The sequence below is a fragment of the Eriocheir sinensis genome, chromosome 20, assembly GCF_024679095.1.
Source record: "Eriocheir sinensis breed Jianghai 21 chromosome 20, ASM2467909v1, whole genome shotgun sequence".
Taxonomy (NCBI): Eukaryota; Metazoa; Arthropoda; class Malacostraca; order Decapoda; family Varunidae; genus Eriocheir; species Eriocheir sinensis.
This window is the reverse complement of record NC_066528.1, coordinates 9,651,058-9,666,998: the sequence shown is the minus strand read 5'-3', so window position 1 is coordinate 9,666,998 and position 15,941 is coordinate 9,651,058. Positions and strand designations below refer to the sequence as shown.

The 15,941-nt window shown below is 40.7% G+C and overlaps 1 protein-coding gene across 2 annotated transcripts in view; it reads left to right on the top strand.

Annotated features, from left to right (window-relative positions):
* The window catches only part of LOC127001164 (E3 ubiquitin-protein ligase HERC2-like), a gene marked incomplete at its 5' end in the record, with an annotated part of 186,835 nt that overhangs the window by 151,349 nt on the left and 19,545 nt on the right, over window positions 1-15,941 (top strand). For both annotated transcript variants that reach the window (XM_050865379.1, XM_050865378.1), the window contains 7 exon segments: window positions 251-407; window positions 4,878-5,093; window positions 5,783-5,948; window positions 6,049-6,176; window positions 8,181-8,333; window positions 8,451-8,603; window positions 13,447-13,654. In XM_050865379.1, the coding sequence (XP_050721336.1) occupies window positions 251-407; window positions 4,878-5,093; window positions 5,783-5,948; window positions 6,049-6,176; window positions 8,181-8,333; window positions 8,451-8,603; window positions 13,447-13,654 (1,181 nt within the window).

The window sequence follows — 15,941 nt, the reverse complement described above, 5'->3', positions numbered from 1 at the left end:
GTACTGATAATTAGGGTAAAAGAAAATTGTCAGATAAGCAAGTAAACTTTTAATTAGTGTGTATATAATGAGGCTTGCCTATAGTGAAAACCAGGAAAAATTGCATCAGTATAACAAGATTCTGCACTATCCACAGAACCAAATTTTTTTATTTAATATTAGCATCATAGTTATATGTATTGAGCTCTTTATTTTTATTTTTATTTATTTATTTTACTATTTATATATTTATTTATTGTTTTATTTACAGCCCCTATGATCGCCCACGTCTTATTGAGACACTGCAAGGTAAAGGAGTGGTAGAAATAGCATGTGGCGGCGCCCACTCTGCCGCCATCACCTCTGCTGGGGAGCTCTACACTTGGGGGAAGGGGCGATATGGGCGGCTGGGTCATGGAGACTCAGAGGTGAGCATTTCACTCTGGAGAAGAAAGTGTGAAGTATTATATAGTGAATATGCGTGCTTGAATAATTATTTGATATATGAACTACCTTTAAAGAAATGTATATATAGATAAAAATGTTTGTTTCAAAGCACACTGTTCACCAGGCTGATATTTTTTTCGTTTCACATCATGAACCACTCAAATATTAACCCGTAAAGCATCAGAGAAGTAAGAGATATGTCAGCCGCTCTCAGACATTAGAGTGTCAGAGATACGTCGCCCTCCTCCCATCCTTTTCCTGATAAATTGCGTCCTCAAAACATCTGCATATACTGCTTTCATACATTACACGCACCGTATGTGCTGCCTTCTCGACCCTGCTAACATTAGTATCATCTTTTTTTTTCCTTTTATTAGTTTTCAATTTTGTAACAGTGTCTGCTCCATTACTTTTGTGGTAGCTGCCTTATGGCACTTTGACCCCGCTAATATTGTAGTGCGGCGACGGCCTGATGAACGAGCCCCCCAACCACCCATAACCCAGGTACCTCTTTAACCCTTCGTAAGGAGTGGCTCTCCCATCGCTGGACATTACAATATGAACATGGTCTAATTTCTATTACTTACTCTCCCCATTTCTAGTATTTATTGGTGTGTGTTGTGTTGTGGTTGTGAAACCTTGTATGATATGAATTATGATATGCCTTTTGTTTTGTCTTATGGAAAACAAATACATATTAGTCGAAAAATACTCGCACTCTGAAAGGCAACACTCACGGAGTATCTGGTGGCTGTCATCGGTTTGATTTTTAGACACAAACACTCTCTCTCTCTCTCTCTCTCTCTCTCTCTCTCTCTCTCTCTCTCTCTCTCTCTCTCTCTCTCTCTCTCTCTCTCTCTCTCTCTCTCTCTCTCTCTCTCTCTCTCTCTCTCTCTCTCTCTCTCACACACACACACACACACACACACACACACACACACACACACACACACACACACACACACACACACACACACACACATGATGTGAAGGACTGTGAGGCATTGCAGAGGGACCTGGATAAAATATGGGAGTGGAGTGGTACATGGCAGATGGAGTTCAACCTTGGGAAATGTTAAAAAAATAGAGTTTGGTAGGAGTGGAAGAAGATGTGAATATGATTATAAGATGGGAAGTGAGATAATATGCAGAGGAGTGGAAGAAAAAGATTTGGGAGTGACTGTCTCAGAGAACATGTCACCGGACAAACACATCAACAGGATAACGGGACAAACTATGAATTTGCTGAGGAACATAAGGACGGCATTTGTGTATTTGGATGAAGAGATGATGAAGAAAATAATAGTTACAATGATAAGGCCAAGGTTGGAGTATGCAGCAGTGGTCTGGTCTCCTCACAAAAAGAAGAACATAAGAAAGCTGGAAAGAGTGCAGAGAGTGGCAGCTAAGATGGTACCGGAACTTAGAGATCAGACTTATGAGGAGAGACTCAGTAGCATGGGGCTCACAAACCTGGAGAGAAGAAGAGAAAGAGGAGACCTGATAGCAGTGTACAGGGTGGCGAGCAGAGTGGAGCATTTGGACAGAGAGGACTTGTGTGTGTGGAACGAGAAAGAAACGCAAGGACATAGAAAGAAGTTGAGGGCGACCACGTGTAGGCGAGATGTGAAAAAGTTTAGCTTCCCAAACAGAAGCATTGAGCTATGGAATAGGCTGGAGGAGGAGGTGGTTTGTGCGAGAAACATTCATGATTTTAAGGAAAAGTTGGACAAGAGTGGATATGGAGACGGGACAGCGCGAGCGTAGCTCTTTTCCCGTATGTCACAACTAGGTAAATACAACTAGGTAAATACAACTAGGTAAACAGACACACACACACACACACACACACACACACACACACACGAAACATTCATGATTTTATGGAAAACTTGGATAAGAGAGGATATGGAGACGGGACAGCGTGAGCGTAGCTCTTTTCCCGTATGTCACAACTAGGTAAATACACACAGGCGAGCAGTGTCCACCAAATGAAGGAAAGGCTGGATCAATGTAGATATGGAGACGGGACTATTAGAGCTTAGCTCGGGCCCTGTAGACTACAAATAGGTAAATACACAGTGGAGTCCCCCAAAGCTCAGTTCTGACACCAATAATTTTCATAATATATATAAACAATATGCCACAGAGTATAAAAAGTTATATGAGCCTTTTTGCAGATGATGCAAAGTTAATAAGAAAAGTGAGGACGGAGGAAGATTGTGAGGAGCTGCAAAAAGACCTGGACAGAGTATATAGATGGAGCCAGTTATGGGAGATGGAATTTAATGCAAACAAATGCCATGTTATGGAAATGGGGAAAAGTAAAAAAGACCAAGGAAAACATAGAGGATGGGAGAAGAAAACTTAAAGGTGGTACATGAAGAAAAAAAATTGGGAGTAACGATGCAAGACACACTATTCCCAGAAAAGCACATAAACAAGTTGTTTGGAGAAACCTACAGGATGATGCAAAATATAGGGGTATCATTCCATTTTATGGACAAATGATGAAGAAAATAATAACAACAATGATAAGACCATAGCATGAATATGCTGCAGTTGTGTGGTCGCCTCACAAAAATAAGGATATCAGAAAGCTAGAAAGGATACAGAGAATTGCAACTAAAATGGTCCCAGAAATCTCGAATATGACGTATGAAGACAGATTGAAGGAGATGGACTTGACGCTGGAAGAAAGAAGGGAGAGAGGAGATCTGATCACGCCATATAAGTTGATAAATAAGTTTGATGAGGTGGATAGGGTTGATCTCTTCTTAACTGCAAGAATGCAGGGGCTGAGAGGACATAGGAAGAAACTTAGTAAAGGAACCTGTTTGAGTGACAAAAAAGTATAGTTTTCCACATAGAAGTGTTAACACATGGAACAGCTTGCGGGAAGAGGTGATGGAGGCGAACAGTGTCCAACAAATGAAGGAAAGGCTGGATAAATGTAGATATGGAGACAGGACTATTAGAGCTTAGCTCGGGCCCGGTAGATTACAAATAGGTTAATACATGCACGCGCGTGCACACATTCTCCACCCAGACAGCTGCAGAAAAGGAAAAAACAATTATGCAAAACCAATCACACGGGAAAGGGCTTTTTTAGTGACTTTAATTTCTTGAAGCTAAAATATGACATGTTGTTTTCCTCTCAACACAGTAATGATGTTATGACGTCCCCAACTCATTGCTCGAAGTGTATAAAAAAGAGGAAGCGAAAAAAACTATTTACACAAGATTTCACTAAGCCACTAACTTTAGCGCGGAATATCTTGTGCGCCATAATACCACTTCCAGTCAGTTCTGGGCGCAATGACTCTCATTTCCATTCCTTTCACATCATTTAAGACTGGTTTTGTCAAGAAAAAAAAATCCAAGATGTGGCCGGCACTGGCGTAACCACAAGGTGTCATACTGAACCCCCCCGCCGTTCACGGGTATTTGGTTCCATGAGATTCCCATGATCCGCGAATCCGCGATCGACGGGACTATAATCAAATAGGAAAAATAGGGTTTCGTTCTACCAGCTTGATCGAATAGAAAAAAATGGATTTCTAAGTTATTTCTAAGCATTGTTATATAGTTTTACATACACATAAATCACAAATTAAATATGGACTCTAATAATTTAACACTCACTCTGTGGTTGGTTGTGGTGAGTGTGAGTGCGTAGGTGGTGGTGGTTGGCGTTCGAGTGGTGTTGTCAACATGAGAGCGGGTCGTCAACATGCTCCTCCTCCTCCTCCTCCTCCTCCTCTTGCTTCTCCTCTTCCTGAATGCTCTCCAATGTCATAACACGTCATGGTTTCTTCACGCCTGAAGAAGACGTGGAGGAACACTTGGAGGCCATGATAAACTATAAAAGGCTGTATAAACTCCACTGTAGAGCACTGCCACCTTCACTTGCACATGGTAAACAAACTGTCTTTTCTTCTTCTTCTTGTAACCTGTTCTGCTTTGTATCGCTTTTAGGTTGTTCACTTCTTTCTTCTGTCACTTCCTGTTTGGTAAGTTTCAACAATTATTATTTATTTATTTATTTTTTATTTATTTATTTATTTATTTATTTATTTATTTATTTATTTTTATTTATTTATTTATTATTTTTTTTATTATTTTTTTTATCCCGATTGACTATACAACCTTTTCTTTCAGCTGACTTCTCTCTTCCAGCTTCGAAGGTAAACACTAAATGCGCAACGTTCAAGCTGGGTGCTACAGACCGCGTATACATGAGTTTTCATCCGCATTCGGCGGGGGGTGTCGCAAATATCCTACCCGCGTATAAGCGAATCTGTGAATAGTGAGGCCGTGAACGGCGGGGGGCTTCTGTATTTGCTGACGCTTTATGGGTTAACAAACGAAGTACTTGACTTATTCTTAATAGGGTAGCATCCTGACTTGTGGTTCATAATGCCAATCACTTTTTTTCCCAACTTTTCCAGGATCAGTTTAGGCCCAAGCTCGTGGAAACACTCGTTGGCTACCGAGTGGTGGACGTGGCATGCGGCTCCGGTGATGCACAGACATTGTGTATAGTTGATGATGACAGTGTTTGGTCCTGGGGTGATGGGGATTATGGCAAGCTTGGGCGTGGTGGCTCAGATGGCTGTAAGGTCCCCATGAGAATAGATGGCTTGGCAAATCAAGGTATAATAAAGGTAAGACTTGTAAACTTATGTATCAAATAAAAATTGGACCTGTACGTATAGAGAATATATTCTTAAAACATAGGGATGGAAATGTGTCAGTAGTTTGTGATGTAATTATTGTGTAAAAGTGATATAGCTCCTGTGTACAAGGGGTACATGTTAGGGATTGGTTCCCCTCCCCTTCTGCTACTGTCTGGATCATTCATAGCAATGGTCACATGGTCTCTTTACTTCCCACCCTGTCTTTACAGGAAATGGCATCACTAATGATAAGAAACAAGCCTGAAACATTATAAATCAATTGTATCTTTGTGTATATGAACTTGGAGTTTTTTATTATGAAAAATGCCAGATATGAAGCTTTAGTGTAGAAATAAATGGCTGGAATATACTAACCCAAACAGTTGACAATGAGATCATTCACAAAGAGAATAAATCCATTCAGAGGAGTCCTCGCATTCTCCTATTGAAAATATTTTCATGAGAAGTAAAAAAATGCAGAGCCTATCAATGACAGTGATGAAGAGAAGAATGTAATGGTTGACATAAATCAGTTAGATGACCAGAATAATAATGACTAATTAATGTGTCTGTGCCACTTATCATTTCAGGACACCTTATGTGTAACTAGAGAGATAATTAAGGCATAATCTATATTAAAGACCATCCTCCATTGACAGTAACATTCATTCAAACAGGTGGAGTGCGGGTCACAGTTCTCTGTTGCATTGGCACGGTCAGGCACTGTGTTCACATGGGGCAAAGGGGACTACCACCGGCTGGGTCATGGCACCGATGACCACGTACGTCGTCCACGCAAGGTTATGGCATTGCAAGGCAAGAGAGTCATCAGCATTGCCACAGGTGCGTGAAAGCAAAATATCTTACTGTTTTAATGTGAATTTAATTTGCCCTGTACCTTTAATTTTTGTTTAATGAATTTCATCATAGTTAATGTTTCCAGGGTCCCTCCATTGTGTGTGCTGCACCAGTGATGGGGAGGTGTACACCTGGGGAGACAATGATGAAGGTCAGCTGGGGGACAGCACCACCAATGCCATCCAGAGGCCACGCCTGGTTATGGCTCTCCAGGTAAAGCCTCTGTCTGTCTGTCAAAAGGTCCCTGGTAATTTAAGGTGGATTCTTTACAATAATTTGGTATATATGGTCAGGTATCACTTAACTTTGTTTTTTTAGTGGATAGGATTTATTGGTGTATAAAGCTTACTGTTTTGATTCTGAGAAGAAAGTTTTTGGGAAAAAAGTGCTTAGGGGAGGCAGGCAGATAATTCTCCGAGGTTCATGACCCAAAACACAAATGTAATTTTACACTGTAATTTTCATAATAGACTAGGACTTCAATTCAACACAAATTAATATAAGATTATTGATTTAACACAAGTCCCTGAATAAAGGCTGCATTATCATTTATAGGTCAATCTTTTCTCTTTAGTGCAATTTCAGTTAGGAACAATTTTTCTGCAGGCAGTGGTAAGGCAACAAGCATTATATATACCTAGTTAGGATATACAGTAAAACCCCTTTATGTTGGCATTCCTTAAGTCAAGAGAATTGAGCTAAACCTAGCGTAGGAGGTTAGACATATATTCACCTGTCTCTTAGTATCCCTAAGGAGGTCAGAGGAGGCAAGGTCCCTTTTGGACTTTAGCTGTGGCAAGCTGCAGAATGGTTTACCAGAAATGATCAGCAGAGAGGTTGAGTGTAAACAGTATGATCTTAATAACAAAACTAGATTGGAGCAGATATGGGAAAAGACAACACTATCTAATCTTATAACCTGTATGCTACAATTAAATAAAAAGAATTACAGCAGTGAGAAGCAATTAATCTGCTGATCCTCCTGCCTGCCACTCAAAGATGTCTGTGCACTTCTTACATAAAAGATATTTATTCTGCAGGCAACTACACAGAGGCCACTGCAAACTCATTACCATAGCTGGGCATTATCGCAATAAGTTTTCGCAATACTTTATCGCTGATAACAAAATCGGGTTATCGGCCATCCGCTACTTATTTATATAAATATCGGTATCTTCGTTACTTTTGTAACAAAACTAGCAATAATCGCTACTTTTTTCCGCCTAAAAAAAATAAAAAAAATAAAAAAATATATATAAAAAAACGTCTCCTCCCTACTGCGCATGCGTGGCCTGCGCACCCAGTGTTGTATGAAAAAAACTTTGGGGTATGAAATATGTTCGGTGAAGAGATTTCATACTTAGATCACAACATTAAAACACTAGGTTATTTATTTATTTATTTATTTATTTATTTATTTATTATTTTTTTTATTTTTTATTTTTTTTAGACTCAAAAACCACTATATCAGAGAAAAAAAATAATTTAACTTTGCCCCAAAATGATTATTCACTGCCTGAAATTTGTGATCCCGTTGTAAAGTGCACAAACAGAGACCAGCGGCTTGTGTTATCACATGGTGGCATGGCGTGTGGCCTCTCAGCTGCGTCTCGAGTGACAGAGTGAGTGCCAGCGTTCTGGTTTCCAGTGCTTCAGTGCTTCTTTACTGAAGTGACTGTTAAAGTGTTAATGGTGATAAGTAAGAATAACTGAATAAGTAATGATGGGCCAGTTCACGAGAGACCAGTGTTTGTAAACAAAAGCTCCAGCTTTTAACTGTTGGGACGCCAAATAACACAACACCGGTTCAGGCGTTTCTAGTATTACCATCCATATGTACGTGTCAATGTGTGGTTTTCAGGTTTTGTAAGTTTTAAAAAATATAGATAATGAAAATTTGAATTCATCTATGTTTTTTATTTGAAATATCAATATAGTATCGTTTTCGCCTATCGGACTTATCGCTAGCAAGTATCGGAATTGTGGATTTATATCGGGTATCGGGTATCAGTTATCGCCTATATTTGTGTCTCCAGTTAACGAATATCGGTTATCACCGATAAGGTTTTCCATTATCAGTTATCGGGTATCAGGAATAAGGTTTTCTGTTATCGTGCCCACCTATGCTCATTACTCATCATGCTCTCCACAGGGTATGAGGTACACATTTATGATGAATATTACTGTCTTTATTGTTATTTTACTTTTTTCCCTCAGGCCAAGAAAATAAACCGGGTGGCATGCGGATCAGCCCACACTCTGGCCTGGAGCACAAGCCGGGCCGTGAGTACAGGCCGGCTCCCCTCACAGGTGCCCATCGAGTATGACTTGCTCAAGGAGGTCCCACTACCAACACTCAGGAACAGACTGGTCAGCTTCCCTTGCTTCACTCTTTCTCTTACAGCTCTGAAAATATGTAAGGAAATTTCTGTTCAATATAATAATTACGTTCTTCATCTTTTCTCTAGCATGTCTGTCTTCCCACAGGTTCTGCTACACCACTTTTCTGATCTGGTTTGTCAGAGCATCTCCATGTTTGATTTGTGCAGCCCTCCAGAAGACGACGAAGGGGAGGGAGCAGTTGTGTCCAGACTGAGGGCCATAGTGGTCTCTTCAGCCAAGGAGACGGCCTTCAAAAAGGTACGCCACGTAATGTAGGATGTGATTAAATACACGTCTTTCTCCTAAAAATGTTGGCCCATCACCTCTCCCAATTTCCTTTATTTTAGAAGTTTTGTTTGGAACGTCTTTTTCACTACTTTATTTGCTTTCTTGATTGTCTTTCACCAGTATCTTTGTCTTACTTAACCCTCTCGCGCACCAGACGCACGTGTGTCAAAATGTCTTCATGTGAAAGATGACGACGCACATGTGCGTCAAAAAACATATTCAAATTCATAAAAAATAAAGTTTCTGTTGGAAGTGCGTCAATTTTGGGTACGTCAAAGATGAGCATAAGTTTTATGAAAGTAAGCTTTTTTTTTTTATTTTTTTATTTTTTTTACAGCTAAGGAGACAGTTCAAGAGCGTAAAGAAAAATAAAAAATAAAAAATCCCGCTACTCACTGCTCCTGAATAGAGATCGAAGGAGTGTCCAAAAAGAGAGGTCAATAATTGGCAACTTTGTCCCTTCCATAGATAGGCCGAGCGAGTGATAAATGAGTCAGTATTTGCACGTCAGGCAGGGTGTTCGCCCGCTGTCTCCGACTGTCCGTTTTCTGTGGAGAGTTTCCCGTGTGTAGGATAACTCATGTTGCTGCGGGGTGACTCCATCATCGGATATAGCATGCTGATTTCAGTTTCCCATTACTTTCTCGGGATCGAATTTACATCTCAGAATGATAATACCACCATTGGAAAGCTTGTAACAAGACGATTCAAATGAAGTGTAGCACGTAAAATGTTCATGAGAAAAGTTTTGAGCTACGATATTGGGAACATTATTTATTCTTGGTTAATGTTTATTTTCATAGGATAAAATGACTTAAATTATCTATATAATGGAGTTTTTATGTAATCACCTTACAGATAAATTCCTTGCGAGTCTAGTGGTATATAATATGTGCCTACTTATGAATTTGTATGGGATGTACGATGTAAACCGGATACTAAGCAGGTTTATGCAAGGCACGTGGATACGCCACAAATGCTTCTCAACAAGTGAGATATCAGAAAGAAAACTTATGAAACTTACTGGTGCGCGAGAGGGTTAATATTTATTTATTTTCTCCCTTTCCTCACTACATTCTTGTGAGTAATGTTTATATGAATTTCCTTTATTTTCCACACCATTCATGATCCACCGTGCACTTCCCTTTATTTTTCCTTGCTGCCATTCCAACAGTCATTCTCCTGGTTGTTTCATGTTTTATTTGTGCTTTCATCTTAATACAACAGTTATTCTATTAGTGTACTTCTTACTCATATTCTCACAATCTCTCACTTGCCATCACATTCCCTTCTTTCATGATTACAGTCATGAGCCTACCCCTTACCCTAATGTGAGCAAAAGTCTAATCATAAGCCTACTACCAATGGGGTGTGGAGGGGGTGTTCAATGTCATGTCACTGAGCCAGAATTTCTAAGCCAATTTCATGTTCTCTAAATATTTAGCCTAATATATATTGACACTATACATAGGAATACATAGGAAGAACAGACACCAGAAGACCTGTCGGTCTATGGCGAGGATGTCTGTTTACTACCGCTACTACTAGTAATCTACGTGTGGTAGGACAGGATAGAATAGATGAAGGCTCCTCCCCACCCACCTCTCCCTCCGGCAACGTGCCGGCAGGAAATAGTTAGAAGAGATCACCATGTGCCTTTAAGGAAGAAAGGGACATGGAAATTTTACAGTAAAGAGAGAAATAAGAGGAAATTACTACCCTTAACTTATGCTACTGGTGACCTAAGCTGTGGGGGAAACTAATGTCTTCAGGTTGTACTCGTGCTGCAGGCTGCCTGAGACAAACGAAAAAGGGTCAGTAAACAGTGTATGTAGTTATAAAAAATAAAAAAAAAGCTAGTATTAAATTGGACTGCTCACAATAGGGCGAGATGTAGTTTCAGGGGTTACCGGTAGAGGCTTGATCCTCGTTTACCTTCGGTACAGGGGTACGCTCCAGTATCCTGTTAACCTTACTGTTCCCACACCTCACTGCCTGAAACATATGAAAAAGGGTCAGTAAAATCTTATATCCCTGAAATACTTATCCAATGAAGACTTGAAGCTATTAATACTCTGTGCGCTAACTACTGATGGTGGGAGTCTATTCCAGTGATCGACGACTCTAGTATTGAAATAACTTCTGCGCGCCTATGTGTTACATCGGTTTCCCTTTAACTTCATACCGTTGCTGCGTGTTATTGTGTTGGTGTCTCTCTGAAATAGACTATCTGGGTTAATGTTTTTGAATCTATTAAGGATTTTGAACACTTCAATTAAGTCCCCTCTTACTCTTCGCTTCTTTAAAGAAAACATATCTAAACGCTGTAAACGCTCGTCATACATCAAGTTACGGAGCGCTGGAATTTGTTAGGTTGCTCGTCGCTGTATCCTTTCTAGCAAGACTTGATCTTTGATATAATTCGGTGACCAGAATTGAATGACGTATTCTAGGTGTGGTCATACAAATGCTAAATATAATTTCTTCATAAGTTTGGGTGATTTATAATCAAAGTTTCTTGAGATTAATCCTAGCATCATATTGGCTTTTTTACTCACCGCAGAACATTGATCACTCATTTTAAGAGTGTTACTGATAATGACACCAAGATCTTTTTCTTGTTTTACTTCGCTGTCCTTGAAGCTGATATTTAAAGTTAGGATTCTTTTCACCTATGTGCATTACTTTACATTTATCTACGTTGAAACGCATTTGCCATTTTTTGCTCCAGTCGGCAAGTCTTAATAAGTCTGATTGAATATTCTCGCAATTTTTATTGTTCATTACCGTACCCCCTGATTTGGTGTCGTCGGCAAATTTGGCTACTTTTGACAGGATATCAGTCTCTAAATCGTTCACGTAAATTATGAATAGTGTTGGCCCCAGGACTGAACCTTGGGGCACGCCACTGGTTACGGGTTGCCAATCGGATGCTTCACCATTAAGAACTACACGCTGTTTTCTGTCGGTGAGCCAGTCATGAATCCACGCACATAGATGGTCACTAATACCGTGGGAACACAGTTTTGAAATAAGCCTAACGTGGGGAACTTTATCAAACGCTTTCTGAAAGTCTAGGTAAATTACATCATATGGGGCTCGGGCGTCCCAACTTGAATAAACGTCGTTGAAAAAAGTTAATAAGTTGGTAAGGCAAGATTGATTACATTAATAAAAGCATATTTAGCAATAATAACAAACACAAATCTGTATATACTTTTAAGTTTGTGCTGAACCATGCTATTGCCATTCTGTTTGTTGTTTATGTTTGTCATGGCTTGTACTTGGACCCAGTACATGCCTGGGGTGCCTTAACCCTTAAAGGGCAGCAATGTTCTGACATTTTCCCGAAAATTCCTCACTTTCCATTATCAATTTCACGGCTCTGCCTAAGCCAGTAGCTTTGAATTTATGGCCATTTCCTTTATCCATCATTCCTCTTCAAAGTCCTCTTCAAAGTCTCTATGTCATGTAGTGCTTCCATGGTGATGTGATGAAGTGCAGTAACTTTAAGGTCCCAGCAGGCCTTTGTTTGGAGCGCTGGATAGGTTGTGGGTGGCAGGGCGGTGAGCAGCCCTCTCCCTCCCTGCACTCAACCCCACTACAAAGCCCCATTATTATCCTCATATTCTGAATTTGATAATCCTAAAGTGTGGTGGGATGCATCCTCAGGCTCTTAAATATTACTTCCACCATCACCCTAATGAGACTGATCTTCAGATGGCCACCAGAGTGAAGCTGCACAATAACGGGGCTCAGCCTTCCTAATAAGACAAGGGGTTGGATTTCAATGCTTCTGCTGTCACTGTCTTCACCACTAACACCACTTTTGAAGCTTGAAAAAGTCCCTTTCATCACTCCCAATTGCACTCACACTGAGAGCTCTTTTGGGAGCAAGAGGAGGCTTATGAGAAGTCAAGGTTGCTGACTGTGGACACTCGGGCATGGAATCAGACAAGGAATATCCAAAAACTCTCCTCCTACCATTGTTACAGTCACAGAAACGCTGAAAATGGCATGGAGGAGTTGCCTAGGAGTCACGGTGACCCATGAATCCCCATGCAAATTAAAAAATTACGGTGGAAAAGGGCAGACCAGAAAAACCCGTCAACCACCCTTTAGGGGTTAAGGAGAACAATACACAATGTTGAATCGTGCTACATAGCAATTCATGGCCTGGTGCTGCAGTGGTCAGTCTTTGTAAGAGATGACAATGGCAGAGGAGACATCCTAAGTTTTCACTGTGCCTCAAATTTCCTCAGAACACTACAACTCTCAAACCAGTCTGGTGTAGAATTTTTCCACAACCCTATCCATCTAATCTCTATTATTCATAAAATTGCCATTTTCATCTCTTAGAGCAAACAACTGATATCTCCCAATGCCCAGTGTTCTCTTGGTTGTTTTCATGCTGCTGCCATTCCTTTGAATTTCTTTTATCTTGTCCATGTTCAATATACAGATATTGTGTACTTTCCTCTTAACAATTTCGCCATTTCATTCCTTTAGTTTTTGCTTTCCTGTTTTTGTGCTTCTTTATAAGATCTTTTGTTTCCTTTGTTAGTTTGCTGCCACTGCTTCCATCCCAGTCTGTGTTAACTTTTCATTTGCTTCCTCTATACATTCAATATTGCTGAGGGGATTTGAGTAAACTGTGTGCTCTGAGGAGTAGGTCGTAATTTTACTTTATTAACTTATTGCATTAGTATTGGACATCCATCTTCTCCATTCTGGTAATGAAAACTGTTCTGTTCTGAAGCCTTGGTCTGTCACATGCCACTCAGTGCTCAACTTGACACAATTGTACCAACAGGTGATCCAGGCCACCATGGTGAGGGACCGTCAACATGGACCCATAGTTGAGCTGAATCGCATCAGTGTAAAGCGTTCCCGATCTCGTGGTGGCCTGGCTGGAGCGGACGGCATGAAGTCAGTGTTTGGCCAGATGGTGGCAAAGATGTCTCTCCTGACCCCTGATGCACTGTTTCTTCCTCACAGAGTCTGGAAAGTGAAATTTGTTGGTGAGTCTGAGAAATTTTGTGTGTAACCTCAGTCTGTCATGCATTCTCTCTTTACCCACTCACCTTTCCGATTTTTTTTTTTTTTTTTTTTTTTTTTTTTTTTTTTTTTTTCTTATCTGCATTGTGTGGCTTTTATGTAAGTGGGGGATTTTTTCATCTTATCTGCATTGTGTGGCTTTTATGTAAGTGGGGGATTTTTTCATCTTATCTGCATTGTGTGGCTTTTATGTAAGTGGGGGATTTTTTCATCTTATCTGCATTGTGTGGCTTTTATATAAACCATTTCAGTGGGCACTATTCAAATTTAGTGATGTAAATTATAATATTGCATAATAAAAAACATATCTCAACTCTAAATACTAAATGAAATATAGAGTATTATGATAGAAAATATTTTCCGTAGTAGTCTTGGTTTCAAAGTCTTAGGTCTCCGATAACAAAAAATACTGTTGAATGCAAGGTTGCCAGGGTCATCATCATTTAGAGAGCCACAACTCAGAACAGACTTAACATATTTTCTATAAGTATAATCTATGTTGCATGTTCTTTCTAATGACACCTCAACCAATATTGTATGTCTAATAGTCTTGGAGGGGTAAAGTTCCAAACAAAGGATTAAAAATTAGGGATAAACCTTAATTCTCAGTCAGCGTGCAGGCACAGCATACAGGAGGACACAGGTTCACATCCCACCCACCGCTGCAAACAACCTGGAAATTTTTCAGCCATCGGGGAGTGGCCTAAGACCACCCACATGCTGTCCTGAAAACAACCTATCAACCTGGACAATTTTTTCATTTTAAATCTTCAATGGAAAGCTCTCAAAAGTCAACAATTTTTGTTCCCCGTTGTGTTAAATTTTGGCTGAACTCTTAATAAGGAAACTGTCATCTGAACCAAACTCCCCTTGATGTCTATTAGAAGATGAAGGTTTGCAGTTTAGAACGTGGAATGAACTTTTTGTATAAATTTGTAATCTAAATGAACTACAGTACCCTCTTGAGTTTAGCGTTATCTGAGTTTCGCGATCCACGAGTTTCACGGTTAGTCCTAAAGTCTTACCATCCCGACTTTCGCGCATTATCACTCCGAGTTTCGCGCTGCTTTGACACGTACAGGTCACGTCTACTTACCATCGGCGTCACGCACGCTACCTTTAAAGGTAGTATCACACTGAAGGTTTTCCTCCAAACATTGTGGCTTTGGCAAGAGAGAGAGAGAAAGAGAACGGGTCGTTTTGAAGCCACAGTTGAAGGCGGCTGCCTTACAATTGGCTGTCTGTTCTGAAAACATGCTTGTGATTCGCTGGGAGTCCGATGACGTCATCGCTGACGCTCACCCTATCAGCGGCTTCACTGCCTTAAGGTGGTGTCACAATGGCCGTTTTCGTCCAACCGTTGGGGCTACGGGCAACGCCCGTATGCCCAACCAGGAGCGAGTTCACGGTTATCAGTAAGCTGGTGTCACACAGGGCTTTTTCTTCCCACCGCGTTGGCGCCACCTAGGGCAACTGGCAACTCTAAGGTTGGTATTATAAGACACTCTCGCTTCTCACGTCAGCCATTTCTAAAGGTCAAAGAGGGGGTCAGTTGGGTTCCAGTGGGTGTTTCTTTAGGTTCATGGTACAGAAGACTCACACTACCACCAGGGTCATAAAACTACCCCTGGAAATGCCCACCACTCCTACCAAAGCCTTGTCAAATATGTGTTCTTGGGCGGCGATATGTCTTGTAATACGACCCTAACTCTTCCGGGTGTGTGTCACACACGGCCAAGGTCGCTTGCCTGTATCCACATCCACAATGTAAACAAAACACTTGCCCTGTTTCAACATGGCGTCATCTGCTAAAGTAAGGGCTGTTGCGGCTTGTGCTGCCATTACCCAAGTTATGGACTTGTTGCTGCAGTTAAATGGAAGGAAGAAACAGTTGTGGGTGTGGCGTGTCTGTGGTTCCTCCATGCCAGTTCTCATTGTCACCACTGCGCATGCGCGGCCAACCCACCCATCTTGACTCAACCACATAAACGCATAGATCAAATAACAACAAACACACACACACACACACACACACACACACACACCAGACTCATTAGGAACCATTGCAGATGTTTCTGACAAACAGAAACGACTTCACCATTTCTTGAGTGTGTTAGAACGTATTTGGTGAGTGGCTCACATGAACCAAACCTAGCTCTTGGCAAGAAGAGAGCAGTCGTCTTTAACACTGCTCTCTTCTTGCCATTGGGTATGTTTGGTTTGTATGAACCACTCACCAAATAAGTTCTA